This window comes from Perca fluviatilis, chromosome 16 (genome assembly GCF_010015445.1).
Source record: "Perca fluviatilis chromosome 16, GENO_Pfluv_1.0, whole genome shotgun sequence".
NCBI classification, from domain to species: Eukaryota; Metazoa; Chordata; class Actinopteri; order Perciformes; family Percidae; genus Perca; species Perca fluviatilis.
This window is the reverse complement of record NC_053127.1, coordinates 17,710,768-17,729,292: the sequence shown is the minus strand read 5'-3', so window position 1 is coordinate 17,729,292 and position 18,525 is coordinate 17,710,768. Positions and strand designations below refer to the sequence as shown.

The 18,525-nt window shown below is 42.6% G+C and overlaps 1 protein-coding gene across 2 annotated transcripts; it reads right to left on the bottom strand.

The window, feature by feature from the left end:
• Nucleotides 1-25: 25 nt before the first annotated feature.
• mntb (MAX network transcriptional repressor b) lies at nt 26-15,833 on the bottom strand. 2 transcript variants are annotated; one of them, XM_039826503.1, is made up of 6 exons: nt 15,550-15,833; nt 11,850-12,423; nt 11,692-11,733; nt 11,219-11,339; nt 5,110-5,302; nt 26-4,084 (listed from the first exon to the last, which is right to left on the bottom strand). In XM_039826503.1, the coding sequence occupies exons 1-6, from the start codon at nt 15,620-15,622 to the stop codon at nt 3,285-3,287; spliced, it is 1,803 nt and encodes a 600-aa protein (XP_039682437.1). In that variant the 5' UTR covers nt 15,623-15,833; the 3' UTR covers nt 26-3,284. The 2 variants fall into 2 exon arrangements, with proteins under 2 accessions (XP_039682437.1, XP_039682438.1); XM_039826504.1 differs by having other exon boundaries at nt 11,219-11,330.
• Nucleotides 15,834-18,525: the final 2,692 nt, after the last annotated feature.

The window sequence follows — 18,525 nt, the reverse complement described above, 5'->3', positions numbered from 1 at the left end:
ATAAATACAGGAGCAAGCTGTGTTGTAAATGTAATAAGATTTATTAAGAATCTTTATTATTTCATCAGCATAATTCTTCATCATTAATATGTTTTATCCATTATCATCATTGTTATCTTAAACAGTGGACAGTTAGATCTAAAAGGCAGCCCAAAGTGTACAGGCGATATATAACTTAAAACTTTCTCCATAGGGAAAACTTGTTTTTATATTCATATATAATATCAATGTAGCATGAGGTCCAAGATCCTGCCCACGTTATACAGTATTGTACATGGTCCCAAAAATAAACAGAAAAACAAAAGAAACTAAACGGCAATCTACATGCAAAACAAAACCAAAAAGAAACAAGCATTTCAAATTTTAAGATACATACACTCATATGCCAAAACGTGCATACGATCACAAATTTAAACTTCCATTCGTACATACAAATATTACAAAACTCAAATTGAATATTAGACATTAGGTTATCAAGAAAAGAGCAACATTTTTCTTTTTACTTTTTCCACTCCATGTCTCAGTCCAACTCCCAAAATGGAAAACTTAAAAACATTTAAAAACAAAAAAAACAATCATGACAGTAAATCCTTGTCTTTTCCATTTGCTCAATGTGTTCGTGTTTTGCCAGAGTTGTCACAGTGTTCAGCAAAACTGAGTATAGGCACACACGATAGCACCCAAACAGGCTCATACCATAAATCACCTCTGTGTAAAAAAAATAGCTTGCTTCACACACACACACACACACACACACACACACACACACACACACACACACACACACACACACACACACACACACACACACACACACACACACACACACACACACACACACACACACACACACACACACGAACCAAAAAACCAGCCATGCTACAGGTAAAGTAGGATTAACTATAGTACAGAATATAAAACATATTGAATACAGTCACATATACAGACATAACATACAGAAACAGCAGAAGAGGCGAGGAGCAGATCCACGCAACATTGACTACATACACATACACTGATGGAAGATGTCATGGTATGACATGTATAGGCTGGCAAGAAGGCTGTGAAGCCATAAATGTTTTAAATGTGTGCACATAAACATACATAGACATACACACACAGAATAGTGGGTGTCAACACATTTTCCATTTTCAAACTGACTTTTCTGCACTGGAGCAGAGGATTTGGCATGGTGTTCGATATGGTTTGTTTTTGGAAAAAGGTCACGTCGCTGCCAAATTATTCTTCACAAAACTGCAATAAAATGTAAACTGATCTTAGGCCTAAACAATACTTTCTCCAGTCTTCTTAATATTTTGTGCTATATCCAAACTTTTCAAAACCTTTAACTGAGACAAATGTATCTCTCCTAGTTGGACAAAAAAATGATCTTAACTCAAGGTCCACTTACTAGCTTTCCTTGAGCTTTCATCCACATCTCACAATCTTTTCGGCAGTTAAGAGTTTCTCACGTGACCAAAGTCCCACATCGTATGTAATATGATGCAGCAGAAGAAGTAAGTCAGGAGTGTTTCTTGAGTTAAGATTTTTAGTTTTAAGGGTCAAAAGTGAACTACACTCAACATGTCTCTCACCGTTTGAAAAGCCTGTGCAGGAAGTTTGTGTCGTGCCCAAGTGCTGTCTGTGTGTGTGTGTGTGTGTGTGTGTGTGTGTGTGTGTGTGTGTGTGTGTGTGTGTGTGTGTGTGTGTGTGTGTGTGTGTGTGTAACATCAGTATGAGGTCTGGGATGAGGCAGCAGAGGGAGCTGTTGCATCAGAGTGAAGAGAATGAAAACCTGCGTAGCCCTACAGAGAAAAACCTGTCACACAATGTTTTGAGAGCAATAAATTCACCACCCAAATATCAGGCATTTGCGATAATGTAGATTCGTGTTCTGCATGATGTCCAAACAGTCCATAACTGGCCTTGACTGGTTTGAAAACATGACATTTAATTCTGGCCAAGCCTTTCACTGTGGGGCAGTTAATCACATCACAAGTGGAGTGCACCACCTTTAGACATTTAACTGACTGCATGAATTACTTTTTCCAACATTTTCTAATCCTAACTTGGTTTTTCAATGGTACTTTAAGTCTTTTCTTTCTGACTGCTTATCTCAAACTTGTTGCTCGACCTTGAAATCTGTAGTTTGGTGAACTTCCTACAAGGAAATACAATCTCCAGTGACCAACAGGCAAAGGTCAAGTTGTCTCTGGACTTCTCCTCAAAGCCAGTAAAAACGGATGCGTCTGTATGTTGAGCAAACCTCGCCCTCCAAAAAGAAAGCCAATAAGGGGTGGTGGATAAAATAACTCCACTGTTGAATGGGACAACGAGGTTGTTTGTTTTTCCTTCTTTTTGTCGTGCATATTGGATCTGGTTTTATTATTGCACTGTCCATTATTTTTCTTAAACTATTTGCAAGGTGTTTGGTGCCAAGTGCAGTGGTGAGGAACCTTCATTTGGAGGCAGACGGAGAGGGCTCAACGGTAAGTTCACGGAGCAAGATCGGAGGCAAAAGCAAAGGATTTTTTTATTTTTTTTTAGAGGCAATATAAATTAGTAACTTTCCTGACTGGGAACTACTGTTCCTGACGTCAAAAAGTAAAGAACTGCATCAGAAATTAAGAAGACTATGCAATGTGGTCTACTTCCCACCTGATCACACCTGTCTGTAATTCATTCGGATCAGTGAGTTCCCGAGCTCCCTCCTCCTGCTCTCAAACACATCAGTGACATCATTCCACCAATATGTCCCACGTGACATCATGATATAAATACAAATACGGGCACATACTATATTGCCTTGGCAACAGTCTAACGACAAACAACTCTCTCTCCTGCATTTTCCCTCAATGAGTGAATGAATAGTTAAGGTAAATCCTTGATGCCTGAGTGTGAACTGAGCTTATTATGTTAGTGCTTTTGGTTGTAAAGGAAGGGGAGGAGGAAGGAAAGAAAGGAGAGAAGAAGGCAAGGAAGGAAGGTAAAACAGAGTTCCTGTCTTTGCAGCGCAGACAAATGTCACAGTCTTATTTTCACAAACGATGGCCTGATCCACGGACTCTGCTTCAATGTCAGTGTTCACAAACTAACAGAGCTGTAACCGAAATATCTCTGGAGATATTCATCACAAGTTGTCCAAAAAAGTTGATTTTGTCTGTCAGAGATTCTCTGCTATTGATTATTGATAGGAGTGTGAAAACTCCTCCAGGAGGTTCTGAATCTTCCTGTCCTTCAACTAACTTCCATCAGTCCCACCCTTTTTTTTTTTTTTTATTCCTTCAGGCAAGTTTGAGCGTGCTGACAGGAAAGGTTGGGACTGTAACCATGGTGACAGGGTTGAGGACAGCAGCCTGTCCAACCAGCTGTGGGTGGGGGGCCAGCACTGCTGTCGGTTTCCCTAGCGACGGGCTCCCCTGGCTGATCACGGCTGCGCTGGTCACCTGGGCTCCATTAGTGTTAACTTGAGGATTAGCCTGGACGTGCGGTAGGGTGTGATGGGTGAAGGTGTGAGTGATGTGGCCCACCATGGTGGACTGGGAGACAGACACGCCCTGGGGGTAGAGAGTCGGGAGGTGGGATGGCAGGGGACCTCCCAGGTGAGCCACCGGGTGAACGGTGATGTGTCCGATCGGCTGGGCAGCTAGCGACTGGTGCGTGGCGACAGCGGGTGCTGCTGTGATTGGCTGAGGGATGGAGGAGATGGGGCCAGGTGACGGGGCAATGTGCATTAGGTGCTTGTGATTTGCTGGCAGGCCGTGGTTGACAGCCTGGATGACTGAAGGGTGGGAGACGGCGGCATGAGCGATGACGGTGGGCTGGACCTGCATTGCCGGTGGCTGAATGGGATGGGCGGGCAGCAGACCTGGGGCCGGAGCAGGCGCGATGGCTTGATGGGTAGCGGAGGGGGAGGGCGTGGTCAGGACTCCAGAAAGAGGCAGGGTGGCATGCTGGATTGACAGGTGAGAGGTGAGGAGCGGCTGGGCGTGTAAGATGGGAGGTGTTGGTTTGGGGAGGGACGTGGGAGCAGGAGGAGCGGGGAAATCCTCATCAATGTCCTGCTCAAAGTTGTCCTCTCCTTCTGTAGACCAGAGAGGAAACGGTTAGTCATCATGGTACGATCCAAGAAACAGTGCCATGTGTATGATCTCTGTGTGTGCGTGCGTTAGGGGTGACCCCGAACAGAATATATTCGATGCTTCGATCGAAGGAGCCTGATTCGACTGCCAATCTCACAGTCGAATCTTCGCAGCAGCGTTATGAAATGAGGATCATGCCATTTTGGCTACATGGGGGTGCTCAATGTCAGATTTTACAAAGAACTACCCGTTTTCTCCCAATAAGTTAATATAAAGCCTATTATGATATACATATCAACATATAATGCTGTAAATAAAAATGTGAAAAGAAAGAAACTTTTAAACATAAAAAGTGCGTGAATAAATCCAACCGCTCCATGATCCGTGACCGACGGAGGAGCATCTTGGCGGCAGGGATTTAAATCTTTAATGGAGAATGTCTGGGAAAAGAAAATCTAAAGTGTGGGTGCACTTTAAAATAGTAAAAGATGATCCCAAAAAAGTAAGATGCCAGTTGGGTTGTCCACATGAGTACCCTAACTTTTTACTGCGTACCGCCACCTCCTACGTAGTAGGTACGCACCCCAAAACAAATAGTTGCGTGAACAGCGTCTCTCACATAACAGCTTAACGCTGAGAAAAGAGAAGTGAAAATGTGCTTGTTAACATTGATAGAGACTGCGCGCAGCAGGATAACAGCCTTTTGCTCTGTGTGCTCCGCTTCTCGTCACCGGGGGCCAGCTGCTGACTGCTTGACACGCGAGCACACACTCCAAACCACTTTCAATTACTCTTTTACACCCTTGCACCACTTTTTAATGTCAAGCCACCCACACACATGCACACACACACAAATATAATGTCCACTGAGACACAGTCAAGAGGTAAACTGAAATTCACCCTATCTACTCTCCCATGCCTGCCCTTCCACTAAAAAAAGCTGATATTACACTTCTTGTGATTAGTTCTGTAGAAGAGTAGCAGATATGCATGTATGCCTGCGAGTTGTTGCATCTCATCCCTGTACCTGAGGCGGTGGAGGTGGAGACCTGGTCGTCCTCCGGCTGCATAGTTTGTCGGAGGACTCTGTCGATCTCGATAACATCCATGCACTGGCTGAGCTCGTTCTTCAGCTCGGTCAGCCGCTGCTGCGTTGCAATTTTCTCTCTGGCCAAACGCTCCATCTCGTGCTCATACTCCTTCTCCTTACGCTTCAGAGTCTTCCAGGGGAGACAAAGACATCAGAATAGATCACTAGTACATCTAAAAAATACTGGAAAACACTTCTAATACACAATCACGGTATAAGGATTTGTGAATGGTACGTGGTTGACAAATGTACTGGATCAATTATCAAAGAAATGTCTGTATTAAGCTGAGGTCAAAGCTGCATAAACAAATAAAGGCCAGAAAACAAATGTGGAAAAGATTATATGTAACAATGGTTCACATTATCGTGCAAGTTCTGCACAATTTTGATTTCCACAGCATTATTTTCATCAGTACAACAGTCATTCGACAGTCAACCTCGGTCGCTCAGAGTTTCTCTTTAACAAATACGGTCCTCATTTAGGTAAGTAGTTCTGATCAATAATGCTTTGTTGTTGTTTGTTCCTTCTGTGTTTATCTGCTGTTAAACAAGGTTGCAGAAATTTTCAATAAAAGCTTTTTGAGGGAAGTAGAGGAATACTTTCTGAAATACTGGGCATGTGTTAATATGAAACTGATGGAGGAAGTGTTTAAATATTATTTTGAGTTTGCAATAATAGTTAACTCAACAGCAACAGCACATTAACAAGGAAACCGGGGCCGATCACAAAACAGGGGAAACAGGGAAATAAAATATACTTTTAAAAAAACAGCGGAAAACAGAAACAAAGAACTTGTTCTGTCTGAGGCCATTATCACCACTAGAATAGACCTTATGTACAGGCTCTGGCATTGCAACAGAAAAGGGAATTAAGACCAACTTTCTTTCTCTGTGCAGTCTTGGCCACTCCCACATTTCTCCCTGCTTGCACAATCCTGAATCACAATGTTCCTCATGCTCGCTCAGTTTCATACACCAACAGGAAGGCACACATGCAAATTCAAGCATGTTCACATTGCTTTTGTTGGTGTCATCTGCTTAAGCTCCTCCCGTTTCCTGGATATCATGCTTGTTTTTTGAGACAACAGGGTCAGTGTGGGAGTAAACGTCCTGCCATTTCCACCAATCATTCTTTCATTCAGTTCATCATCATCCCAACAATTCTGATGTCGATGGATTACTGCAGCCTAAACATTACAGTCACACAAGAGCACAGCACTGTCATGTGCTGAGCTGCATGCATGTTTGTAGATTTACAAATGAAACAAGGAAGACAAAACACAGCAGGAGACACAAAAGGAAGAAAAAAAAAACTAAACTGAAAGATTTAGATAGAGTGTTCCAGCCTCGCCATGCCGTCTCTTTGACCTAGTTACTGTGTGGGTCAGCTGACGCATGAACACCAAACAGTATGACAGGCTAAGGACATTTTACAGATTACTAGGGAGGAGTGAGGGAAAGGGGAGAGAGAAGGGAGGTACAAGAGGAAAATGGGTTGAGAGGTGGGAAAGAAAGGGACTAAGGGATTATGCTGGTAAACCAGAAACAAAAAACAGTCAAATGCTGTAAGTTTTTGCTGTTGGCAGCTGGTTATGTCATTACATTACATTACTGGAAACTAAATATCCAGCTGACTTGTTGAACAGTTGGAATACATTCTGAAAAAAAGACCTAGTAGAAAACAGTTTCCTGTCCTACTGGGGCAACCAATAAAAGGGAAGATAAGGATGGAAATACAAGAGAGAGGACATAAAATGAGAGCACAGGGACACATGATCCAACTACAGGACACTCGCTTCAGTGAGCAAAGCTGTTTACTCTCTGCAGGCATGTGACTGCTTCACACGCAGGCCAGCTCCCATCAAAATGTACAGCCCTCTTTGCAACAGCTTCCAGACCTGGTAAACTTTGTCATTTCATAACAGCTCAACATCTCTTATCCAACCCCTCCCCCCCATGTGCTTCCACACATGCAGCCTTTTCCCATTTCCCTTTTAGAGGTCATGAAGAGGAAGTGGATTTGGGAATGACTGACAGCAAATCAGATCAAGACCGTGTCACGTTTCCGTTCATTTCTGTCTTTACTAGAAACGTTATTCCAGCTGCTTCATATCTGTTATTTCATATCTGACTATAACATCTATTGTAGGTCTGCTGCATATGCACAATCACTGAATATACTCCCTCTTAAATACTTCGGAGACAAAGCATCACACTACTGACACACATACGGTCACACAGACGACAGATATCCTTTGAAACAGACATTTCCTAGCTCAAGTTGACCACAGAGGAACTACAAATGCTTGTGGCATCCGTGAACATCACTACAAGGTCTTCAAACCCAGACACCATTAGGCCTGCACCAAATCACCAAGGAAACAGCTGTCACCCATAGCAGTTTCCTTGGCAACCTCATCTGTGATGCTTGAGCAGCAGTTTGTAAAAAACATAAGGAGCTACCGAATTGGGTGAAGCATGGAGGTAATTACATATAAGGGGCGATGTGACTGGACGGTTGCCGGTCGTGTGCTTCAGATCACTCCCAACCCCAAACCCCTCCTCCTCTACACTTCCATCCCACACCCCCTCTCCTTCTACTCCTGCATCCATCGCTCCCTCGACACCCTCGCCCCCCACCCCTCCTCCTCCGCTTCATCTATGACTCCTTTATCCTTCCTCTTTCAAGACGCCCTCTCTAAAAAAAAAGGTGACAAAAAGACCAATATACCCACAATTTGATAGGTTTAGCCTTACACACACACACACACACACACACACACACACACACACACACACACACACACACACACACACACACACACACACACACACACACACACACACACACACACACACACACACACACACACACACACACACACAACACCTGCCGGCTGTTGCTATGGATACCAATAGGACAGCAGAGAGACGCAGGACGAGATGGACAGAGATGAAGAGAAGAGGTGGAGAAAGACGGGGGTTAAAAAGGCAAAGAAAATCTTAAACAGCTGTTGCAAATCTGCACCTATTCAACTGTTATAACCATGGAAACACTGTGTCACCCGGTACCTATCACTGTCTCTCAGCAGGCGAGAGGTGCAGAGCAGATCGGAGTGGGTGAGCTCTGGTGACGTCACCAGGCTTGCGCTAGCCATGTGCTCAGATCTCACATGGCTCAGGGAGAGAGATTGAGGTTTACAGGTTTACACGAGAAGAGCCACCGAGAGAGATGGGGGGGGGTCACTCTTCTACAATAGACCCAAACACCATGACGTCGCACTAACACAAACATCCGGGTAATCCGGGACAAATGACCGTTGATTTGAATTGTGGAGATATGTGAAATATTGCAAACTTATTTATTTTTGTTGTAATTTTTAGCCGTAACTGTAACATTTAAATTTAAAATTTAAAATTGTGTCTGTACTGTGTTGCTTTGATAAACCAAATCTAGCGTTACGAACAGCAACATCTCACCGCCGGTCGGACTAACTGCTAGTTTGGGTGGTGTCATTTTCTTAAGTCTGTGGCCCAACAGTTAAATTAGATCTCCAAACTAAGTTTAGTGAAAGAGTTGAAATATAAAACAACCAAACATGCATTTTAGATGAATGAGATGTATGGGATATGTGCAGTTGTTCCTCATCCCGGTTAGCTTAACCTTGTGAATTGTATGAACAGGACGCAGGGGTTTTCTACCCGGAAACATTGTGATTGGGTCTATAAAACGTAGCCTGGTCCTACCAGACTCTGGTACATTTCATTTGTACAGAGAGTCTGGCCACTCTCCATTGACAAGTGTTAATTTCCTTGAAGGCGGGTACTCTGTTGAAGTTTGAAACTATTGGATCTGCCCAGAGCCACTCTGGATCTGCCATAACCAATCGCTAACGTTTGGTCGTGACGTATGTCATGCGCATGTGCAACAAGAGGGGAGACCGACAACAACTGCAGCTTATATTTAGCATTAGCATCGCTAGTGTTAGCCTTAGCCAACTCCTTCACCACTAACGGAGCAAGCCGGAAAATCTAACTTTTCCCGAGCCCCGTGGGGAGGAGGGCCACGACATCATGGCCACCAACAGAACTCAGCAAAGATTGTTCTTGCTCGGGCTTTAACTTCTGGATATTCGGCAGCGTTGCCACAACGGACCGAATGGCTTAGCTCGCATCTTTGTAGCGCACATCCTCAACGTCATTGTTATCAGCCACTCCCTCTGTTCGCTGATTAGACCGCCAAATATTTGGCCCGAGAAAACCCAAGAATATACCGCAAACTCAGACTGAGTACTGAAGGGAAATGAAAATTGAGGTTAAGTAGGTAGGAGGGCGGAGCCAGGCTATATAAAACCTACTGAATATATTATAGTTTAGAGAAAGTGGAGAAATATACAGAGCAGTGGTTAGACATTCAGGTATCATTTCTAAACAGTGGAGCGGTGTTAGGTTGCCTTGGTAAATTGGAAAATAATGTAATATTATTGTTATAGACTTTCAGTAGAAGCATATTATGTTGATATAAATTGTGTTAATATTTTACAAAGGTCTGCTGTCTAAATTTAAGATTACAGGTTAATTTTACTTAGAACAAAAAGCCATTTCAGTTTAGGTTTTACGTGATTTTCCATATCTTGATATAGAAAAGATATTTCTTTTAATATTGTATATATTGCCATGTTAACCAGTCTACACAACAGAGTAGGCTGAGGGAAATGCTGTTAGTATTTACTGGTAGCTGTGTGGCTACTAGGACTGCAACAATTGATTATTTTGTCGATTATTCTGCTGATTACATTTTTTTGATTAATGAAAAAAAACTTGAGTCTATAAAAAAAAAAAATGAAAATAGTGAAAAATGCCTTTCATAAATTCCCAGAACCCAAAGGAGCATCTTCAAATCAAATATTCAATATATACTGTAATATATAATATATAATAGAGAGAAGCAGTAAATCTTTTCTTTTGAGTAGCTGTCGCAGAATATTTGACATTTATGCTCAGTTATCAAATTTGTTGTTGATTTACTTTCTGTCTATCGACTAATTGATTAATTGACTGACTGTTTCAGCACCAGCAGCTACCACCATTATATATACTATTTTTGGCATTTGTTTTTGTGGCTTATGAATAGAGTGACCAGTCCTCTGTAACTTCCTTTCAAAACATTGAAACTTAAAGTAAGCTGTGCCGTATAGAGTTCCTCACCATCATCATCTCATGTCAAAGATTGCCTCAAATCCCTGTTATTCTCCATGAAACGCTGGCCCAAAATCTTGCAGCCAGTCTAGTTTTCCAAGTTCTTCCATCTCACAGCCTAATTTAGCTCCTTTCCACTGACTCCCCATTGCATATTCCACTGAACTCGAAATCATGAAGCTTCTACTCCACAAAAAAGGAAGCACCATATCTAGCTCCAGGCTGCAATTCATTTCTGCCACAGTGCAGAAATCCTCCCTCATCTACTTTAGCAGAAAAAAAAAAACCTCAGCTCTTCGGGCTGCGCGGTTCCTTCCCCCACACCACCCTCAGCAATGCAATGTCACTATGTTAACTACAAATACTTCCCCAAAATGTTACTCCTTCATTATTTAGTTATTGAATTGATGTGACACATGACTCCAGTTACACAACACTCACCGAAATGCTTAAAATGCAAACTAATGTTCTCAAGAAAAGTAAACTCTGTATTGTGTAAAAAAAAAAAAAATAAAAAAAAAAACATTACATTGTACAGACACATAGGATAAAACATAGGATATATTCACCACTTTCTTATAGGCTGATTCACCAATATTTGACGGATGCCATATCATAGTGAAAGGGACTAACCAACACAAAAGGGGCTAAATGGCTAACAAACAGGCATTGTATATCAATTCCACTGAACCAAAGCATGTGCTGTTCCCAGAGCTGAACTAATCAATCCAATACCGGAGAAAGATGAAAACAAGATTAAAAAAACAAAAGCGAGTACCCAAACTACTGTGTCGGGCCGCACAAGTATGTTAAGACTTATAGATGAGAAAATGTATTTAAACTCTACCTGTATGTAACGCAAAGCGCTGCGGAGAACACTGAGGTTGGAGGTTTTCTTCTCATCAACATTTGGAACGTTCTTCTTCAGTGTCTCAAAACACTCCTTGAGGTGCGCTCGCCTGAAGGGCCAAGAGTCAGAAACGAGAAAGGGTCACACTTTTGATATGGTTTGTCATTAGCTTACTGTCTTGGAGAACATTCACCATTTATTAGTAAGTCGATCATTTGCTTGAGAGGTTAACCAAGTTGTGGTCATTTAAAGAGACCTCATTACTGCAATTGTGCATGCTTAAGTAGGATTTAATGGTGTTGTAAAGGTTGAGGAAATGCCATGACATCTGGCCTGATGAAACTCTGTCACGAAAAATGTGATAAACACACACACCCCTTTGTGTGTGGTGGTCATGCTAAAAAAACAGGGGTGCTTTCTTTATTTATATTGAGACCAACTACAACAATGAGAAGTTTATTATGACTAACCTGTTCTTCTCCAGTTTATTATGCACCTCTCTGGTCCCCGCTCTGGAAACACAAAATAAATGATCAAATACAACCAAAAATTCATCCACACTTTATATCAACTTTAACACACACACACACACACACACACACACACACACACACACACACACACACACCCTCCTGGCCTCCTCTTCCCTTCCATCGCCCTCAGGTCCTCCATCGTTACTCCATTAGGCCGCAGCTGAGATGAAGGTGGAGCTTGATGGTGAACCAGTGCATGTTGAGAGCCATTAGTGCTGATGGAGGTTGAGTACTGAATCTGAACCTGAGGCTGTGATTGGGTGGGCTTTGCACTAATCAGCTCCGGACTACTTTCTAACTTGATCTGGGAGGCGCACAGCAGGTGAGGAGAGGCCGGCTGCTGCTGCAGCTGCGGGGGGGAGGAGGCGTTCTTGGCTGGTGGTGAGCCATTGAGCGACGTTGCTGCTGCAGCAATCTGCGTTGTAAGCGGAAGGGGCGGTACAGAGGGTGTCGCAGTGACAACTGGGATTGGGATGACAGCAATGGGGACTTGAGGTGGGAGAGAAGGGGGCGGAGGGGCAAGAGGATGATGCAGCTGTTGACGGTGAGTGTCATCGCCCCAAGTGACATGGTTGGCTCTGATTGGTTGAGACAACGAGGTCACAAGTTCCACACGCCTCGACTCCGCCTCCCTGTTGATGAGCTCCTTCTCTCTGCGCTGCTCCTCCTCTGTAAGCAGATAAAGAAGACGAGTAATGGAAAAATAATGGATACCAACAAAGAAGTTAGAAGGACAGAGGATAAGAGTGGATGTAAGAGGAGACAAACGGGAGAGTCGATTGTACATTAAACACAGACGACCTGCCCTTGGTTCAGATTTAAGAAAAACTTATGATTGACTATTTGTAGTGGTTAAATCAGCCTTTCATGTCCTGCCATACAGCATGTGACAACACTGATGCGCGCGCGCACACACACACACACACACACACACACACACACACACACACACACACACACACACACACACACACACACACACACACACACACGTACTGAATGTAGAGAATAGTCTACATGCAGTTTAGAAATCAATAATAACTTGTAATTTATCAACCAACATCCAAGAAATGAAAAGGTAATCTTAGCCATTTCATTGTTGTGCTGCAGATCACTTTGTCACTTTGTTTGTCTAGTGAACATCCCAACACTACGCGCACACAAACACACACAAAGAATGATGTAATCAGGGAGGGAGATCGTGGAGAGGGGGAAATAATCATAAAAGTCATGTCTGCATCCGTTTCCTGACTGGAGAGAACCCCCCTCTGTCTGCGCTGTGACTGGACCGTTCCAGCGATGAGCATGATGGGTTCAGGCCGTCTGACCAACAGCAGAGGATTGTTGTCAACGAGCCACTGCTGGGTCAACTAAAGTTGGCACCATGACAACGTATAACTAAATCGTTGAATTTGCAAACAAAAAGCCAAAAAACGAAAAAAAAAAAAAAAAAATCACAGATAGTAGGACGGGAATGTTACCGAGCTGTGCTCATGTTGAATATGCAGATGTACACACACAGGCACATACAACCCACTCAACGATATGAGTGAGTAGTTCTTGCACACTGTAACAGGCAGACTAAAAGCAATGTGGAAAGCCCTCCATTACCATGGAAACAGCAACATTAGAAACAGAAGATCCCAGGGATTCCTCAAACCTGCACGCCAACACACACCTCAGCCATCCACCATTATAAAAAGAAAATAGAAACTCCTCATACCAGGCTGCCTATTAAGTAACACTTTCATTTATTCTTCACATGAAACTACAAACCCCTGATGCTGCACAGTTAAATATGTAAAACAAAAGTAATTATCTGAATTACTGGAATCGTTTTATTTTTTTTTTAATTTGTGGGATTTGACAACAATCCAGAGTCTAATAATAGTGCTACCACGGAGTAACAATGTTATTCCTTGATTATACATGTGTTCACATCTCTTCTAACACCTCCTTTGTGACCATTACACTTGGTTTCAAGTAGGACATTGGGATATTATCATGGTATCTCAAACTGAAACGATTAGTGGATTAACTCGACAAAAACATAATTTGCAACGATTTTGATAATTGGTTTATTGAAAATGCCAGTCATTCTGTGGTTTCAGATTCTCCAGTGTGAGGATTTCTGTCATATTTGATGACCAGTTGAAAATGTTGGACTGTTGTTAAAAATAATAATAATTAAAAGCCATTTGACGACTCATTATGGGCTCTGATAAACATACTTCACTGTTTTCTGCCATTTTACAGAAAGAACTATCATTGAATTGAGTATAATCATAGTTAGTAGCAGCCCTAACTATCATTCCAGCTATTTATTTTATCCAGTTTCTGAAACAGAAACTAAAATAGATATTAAAGTTTCACTTTTACAGTTATGACCAGTTTGGTCTCCACTCATGTATAACAGACGAACATTGTTCATTGCTTTAGATTTTGTGCCATATGGTGATATACATCCATTTTAGAAATGTGTCTAGATTAACAGATGCACTGGTGTAAATTCCACACAGGGTCCAAACAGCAGAAGTAAAAAACAATGTCCAACATACAGACATAAGACAGAAGTTGATGTTGGTGTATCCCAAATTGTTCTTGTGGCTTTTGTAGTTCAATCCATGCACACATCATGCTCCAAATTGCACAAAAACGTAAAATGACATAACTTCTGCATTAAGAGAGGCTGCTGGGGGTAAGCAGGGAGGCTGCCCTACTTACACCCCCTTCTCTCTGACCCGCCACTGTCAGTAGACTGAATGGGAAGGGCGGGGACGAGGAGTGCGTGTGTGGTTGCGCGTAGGTTTGTATCCAGGGGGGACATGTGCACGTGGTCGTGGTGGGCGGATCCTAGCACGCGGTAGGGTAAGTATGCTGGGGGAGGGGGTTGATCTGTCTGACACGTCATCAGAGAGGAACACAAAAATCAGCCCCGTCTCCCTTTTACCAAGTCACAGATCATTATGTGGATTGACAACTCATCGGTTTCAAATACATATGAAAATCACAAACAAATACTATATATGCTCGCGCGCAGATACAAAAATCGATAGGGTGAGCGCGTGAGGGCCCGCCCCAGTGTCTCACAAGATAGCTGAGCAACGTCAGGGTATTATGTAAAGAGCAGCCTGTGCTCGCCACCGCCCTGCCGGTGCTCGACGGACAAAAAACTGGGGCAAATCGATTCTGAAGGGGTTCTTTGATACCAGATATGTGAAAATCTTTATTGATTCCAATCACTAATTTCAATCCCTAATTTTAACCGATTTAAAATATATATTAGAGCTTTAAGATGTATATCCTTTAATAAACTGCACAATCTACAGTTACTTCACAACAAAGATTTAACACATAAATCAAACACGGTTACTGACTGAAACTCTTCTGCTATGCCTCTCACACACATACAAGAACACACATGTACGTGTGAGTTACAATGTTGAAACTGTCACACACGCGCACACACACACACACAGCGAGCGCGCAAGTAGTTCGGAAAACAACTTTGACCGTTTCCGCATCAAAGGAAAACAAATGTGCAACAATTGACGACTCGGAAATCGCCGATAGTTTGCAGTGACTTCAGCCTCTCTTTTTTTGGCATGTACCGGGGCGATAAACAAAAAACTACAAACGTTTCCGTTCACGTTACAGGCGGGTCCGTTGACAATGCAAGCTCTATCGTAGTAACGGGATACTGTCTTTCAAAAGGCAGTTTAGGATGTAGCGCACACACAGTATTTTGGTGTCATGTAGGTTCAGCACGATGCACCAGTCTGCTGTTGAACTCACCACGTGTGATCTGTTGTTGCTGGGCTTGCCATTCCAAATATCTGGCCGCCTCCAAAAGTGTATCGATGCTCATTGCGCGTAAACCCTGACGGCAAGCGACCCGGTGGCCCGGGACGGAAGGAGGAAAAAAGGCCGAGGGGGTAGGTAGTGTCCCGGTAGGAAGCGCCGTGTGCACGGTTCACACCCGCAGGCCCGAGCTTATTGTCGCCTGTGCTTCTCCTGAAAGCAGACGGTAAATTTTCAATCCGGCCAAACAGAAAGTAGATCCTCGCATACGTAAAAAAAAAAAATAGGATTGCAACAAGATGGCGATGCGAGCACGGGAATACACACAACAAGGCGAGTCGTGTTCTCGTTAAGTCCCGCCCCTCCCAGATTCCTGCCCCGCCCTGTTACTACGGCCTGCGACAAAACACGGCGAACGCATCACTCACTCCTACTCCGCGCCGTCGTTAGCCGTTAACCGATAACCCTCCTAAATAACAACTTAGACATTAAAATGATCATAACCTCTGTTTAAAACCTCCTGCTGCAAAACGGGCTCACGGTGTACTCGCGTATCCCTGTGGGAATCGAGAAACAGAAGTCCCGTCATTGTTTCCGGTCCTCCATGTTTTCGTCCCCGCCGCTGGCCCGCAGCGCATGAAGAACAATCAGGCGACAGCGAGCCAATCAGCGCTCAGAACAACAAGGCATGGTGCTGGTCCACATGGGCACCCGCCCGGCCTGCGCGCCTCATTTGCATGGCGAGAGCGTGACTGGCCACCCTGCTGTCTCGGGATCAGAGCTGTCCATCAAACGACGAGGGGCGGGGTTTACTAGTGATTAAGGCTTATTTTCTTTTACAGTCTATGGTCTAAGGAGAGGCAGCTGACCAAAATGTACTGTTGTCAATATTATTATTATTCAGTTGGTTGATGTTTAAGCCTCAAATAGTAACCAATAATACTAAATTAATTAGTTGTACCAATTCAATTCAATACAAATTACAATTTATTTTACACCATAGTACTGAAAATGTGTGTGGGGTAATAATAAGGGTAATAACAATAAAGTTATTTTAATTCGAATAGTTGTTTTAATAATTGTGTGTACAAATCCCAGATATGTGTTTTGAAGCACACATCGAGATTAAGATTTATATGAACTATGACGGGAATATAAAGTAGATATATTTGTTTCCCCTCAACTAAAATGTTGTGGTCACTTTATGGAAAGTTATAACCTATAAACTTAATTTCAAAAAAAATTGCAGTTTTTTATTTCTTATTTTACCATTATCCCTCTTTTATGATGTCTTTTATTTCCCTTCCCTTCTTGCTAGTTTTACTGCATTTCTTTTACAGATTTTTTCATCTCACACCCACTGTTTCTGTTTTACACACACTGAAAAAATGTTTTGTATCACAAGGATTCTCTCTCTGTCATTATGTCCATATGGCATTGTGCAAGTAAGTACTCCACTTCTTATGTTCCTTATTGTGTGTATGCTGTGACTAATCTTGAATGTGTTATATGTTATGTGATATGTAACATGCGATGCAACAGCGATGGTGGTTTATGCAATATATCTTCTTCAGGGGAAAACATAACTCTTATTTTAGTGTTATAATGAATGGTTAATGTTACAGTGTTGTGTTTGTCTTTATACTGTATACAGATGCATGTATGTAGTGTATGTGTTGCTGCATGGTAACGGTCTTTGATTGGACATGGCTCAGTCGTATATATCATTTACCACATCACAGGGTCTGACAGTCTCAGCCAATCAAAACAGCAGCTTTGAAGTACATAGGAGCTGCCTCACCACGCCATGCGCCGTGCCTGCACCTACAAGCCTACTAGCATCATTACCATCTAGATTGTCAAGATACAAATTAGCTTTCCAGGTATGTCTGAAGAAAAAAAAACTCAAGATAATTGTGTGTGTGTGTGTCACTTTGCAACAGGCTGTATGGCAGGATGGATGACAGAAAATGAATCAGGCATAAAACAGGGAGGAGGGAGAGAATAGGGAAGAGAGAGCCGCACATGGTAAGCACATGAGCTGCATAAAAAAAATTCCATAGGGATGCTATGCATATATAGAGGAAAAGGGAAGGAGGAGCAGGAGGGGGTGGCTTGGAGAGACAGGGAAGGTGGGTGGGATGTGAGGCAGGGACGAGGCTGACCCAGTTAGAAGTGCTGCATCACTAGTGGAGCTACAGAGGAGAGACAAAGAGTAAGCAATGCAATACAGGATAAAGTGTCCAATGATCAAATAGACAAAGAGTGTGTGGAGTCACAGGCATGAGGGGGAAGTTAAAAGAATACCTTGATTGTTTGACTTAAACTAATAACTTTGAGGATTTGTTGTTTGTATTCCATGTGATGGATGTGCAAAATAAAATAGTGCCTCTCAATAGCAGGTAGTTCTAACATTTCTCACAAAAAAAAAACAACCCAAAAACTTAATTTACAATCAAAACTTATTTCCATAACCACAATAATAGTGTTTCTTTGGTCAATTTCCTTGGGTGAAAAGTTGAAAATGTAACCTTGAATATTTACACATCATCGGATCGTAGATTCATTCTGGTGTTGAACGTTTAAGACATAATACTTATTCTTACCCTAACCACAACTTAAATGACAACCCTAATCCTCATGGAAAACATGACTAAGTCAAACAAAAATGTCATCACTTTGAAGGTTTTTTTTATCGATCTCACTGACATTGTGTAGACCTAATAAATACAGAAACAAATTCACATGAATGTTTCTACTTTAAGACACAAGGTCTTTTCCATGACATCCACTGTGACCACTGCTCACTCGTACACAGTGCAGGGACTCAGCAGTTTGTTTTCAGGAACATGGACCTCTCAACACACGATACCACTAGAGAGCGCCACATCCTGTAACATATCTCCAAAGCAGCTCCAAAACCTCCCCATCGTCCTCAGGCTTTGCAGGGATTAAAACGCTGGTCACGTA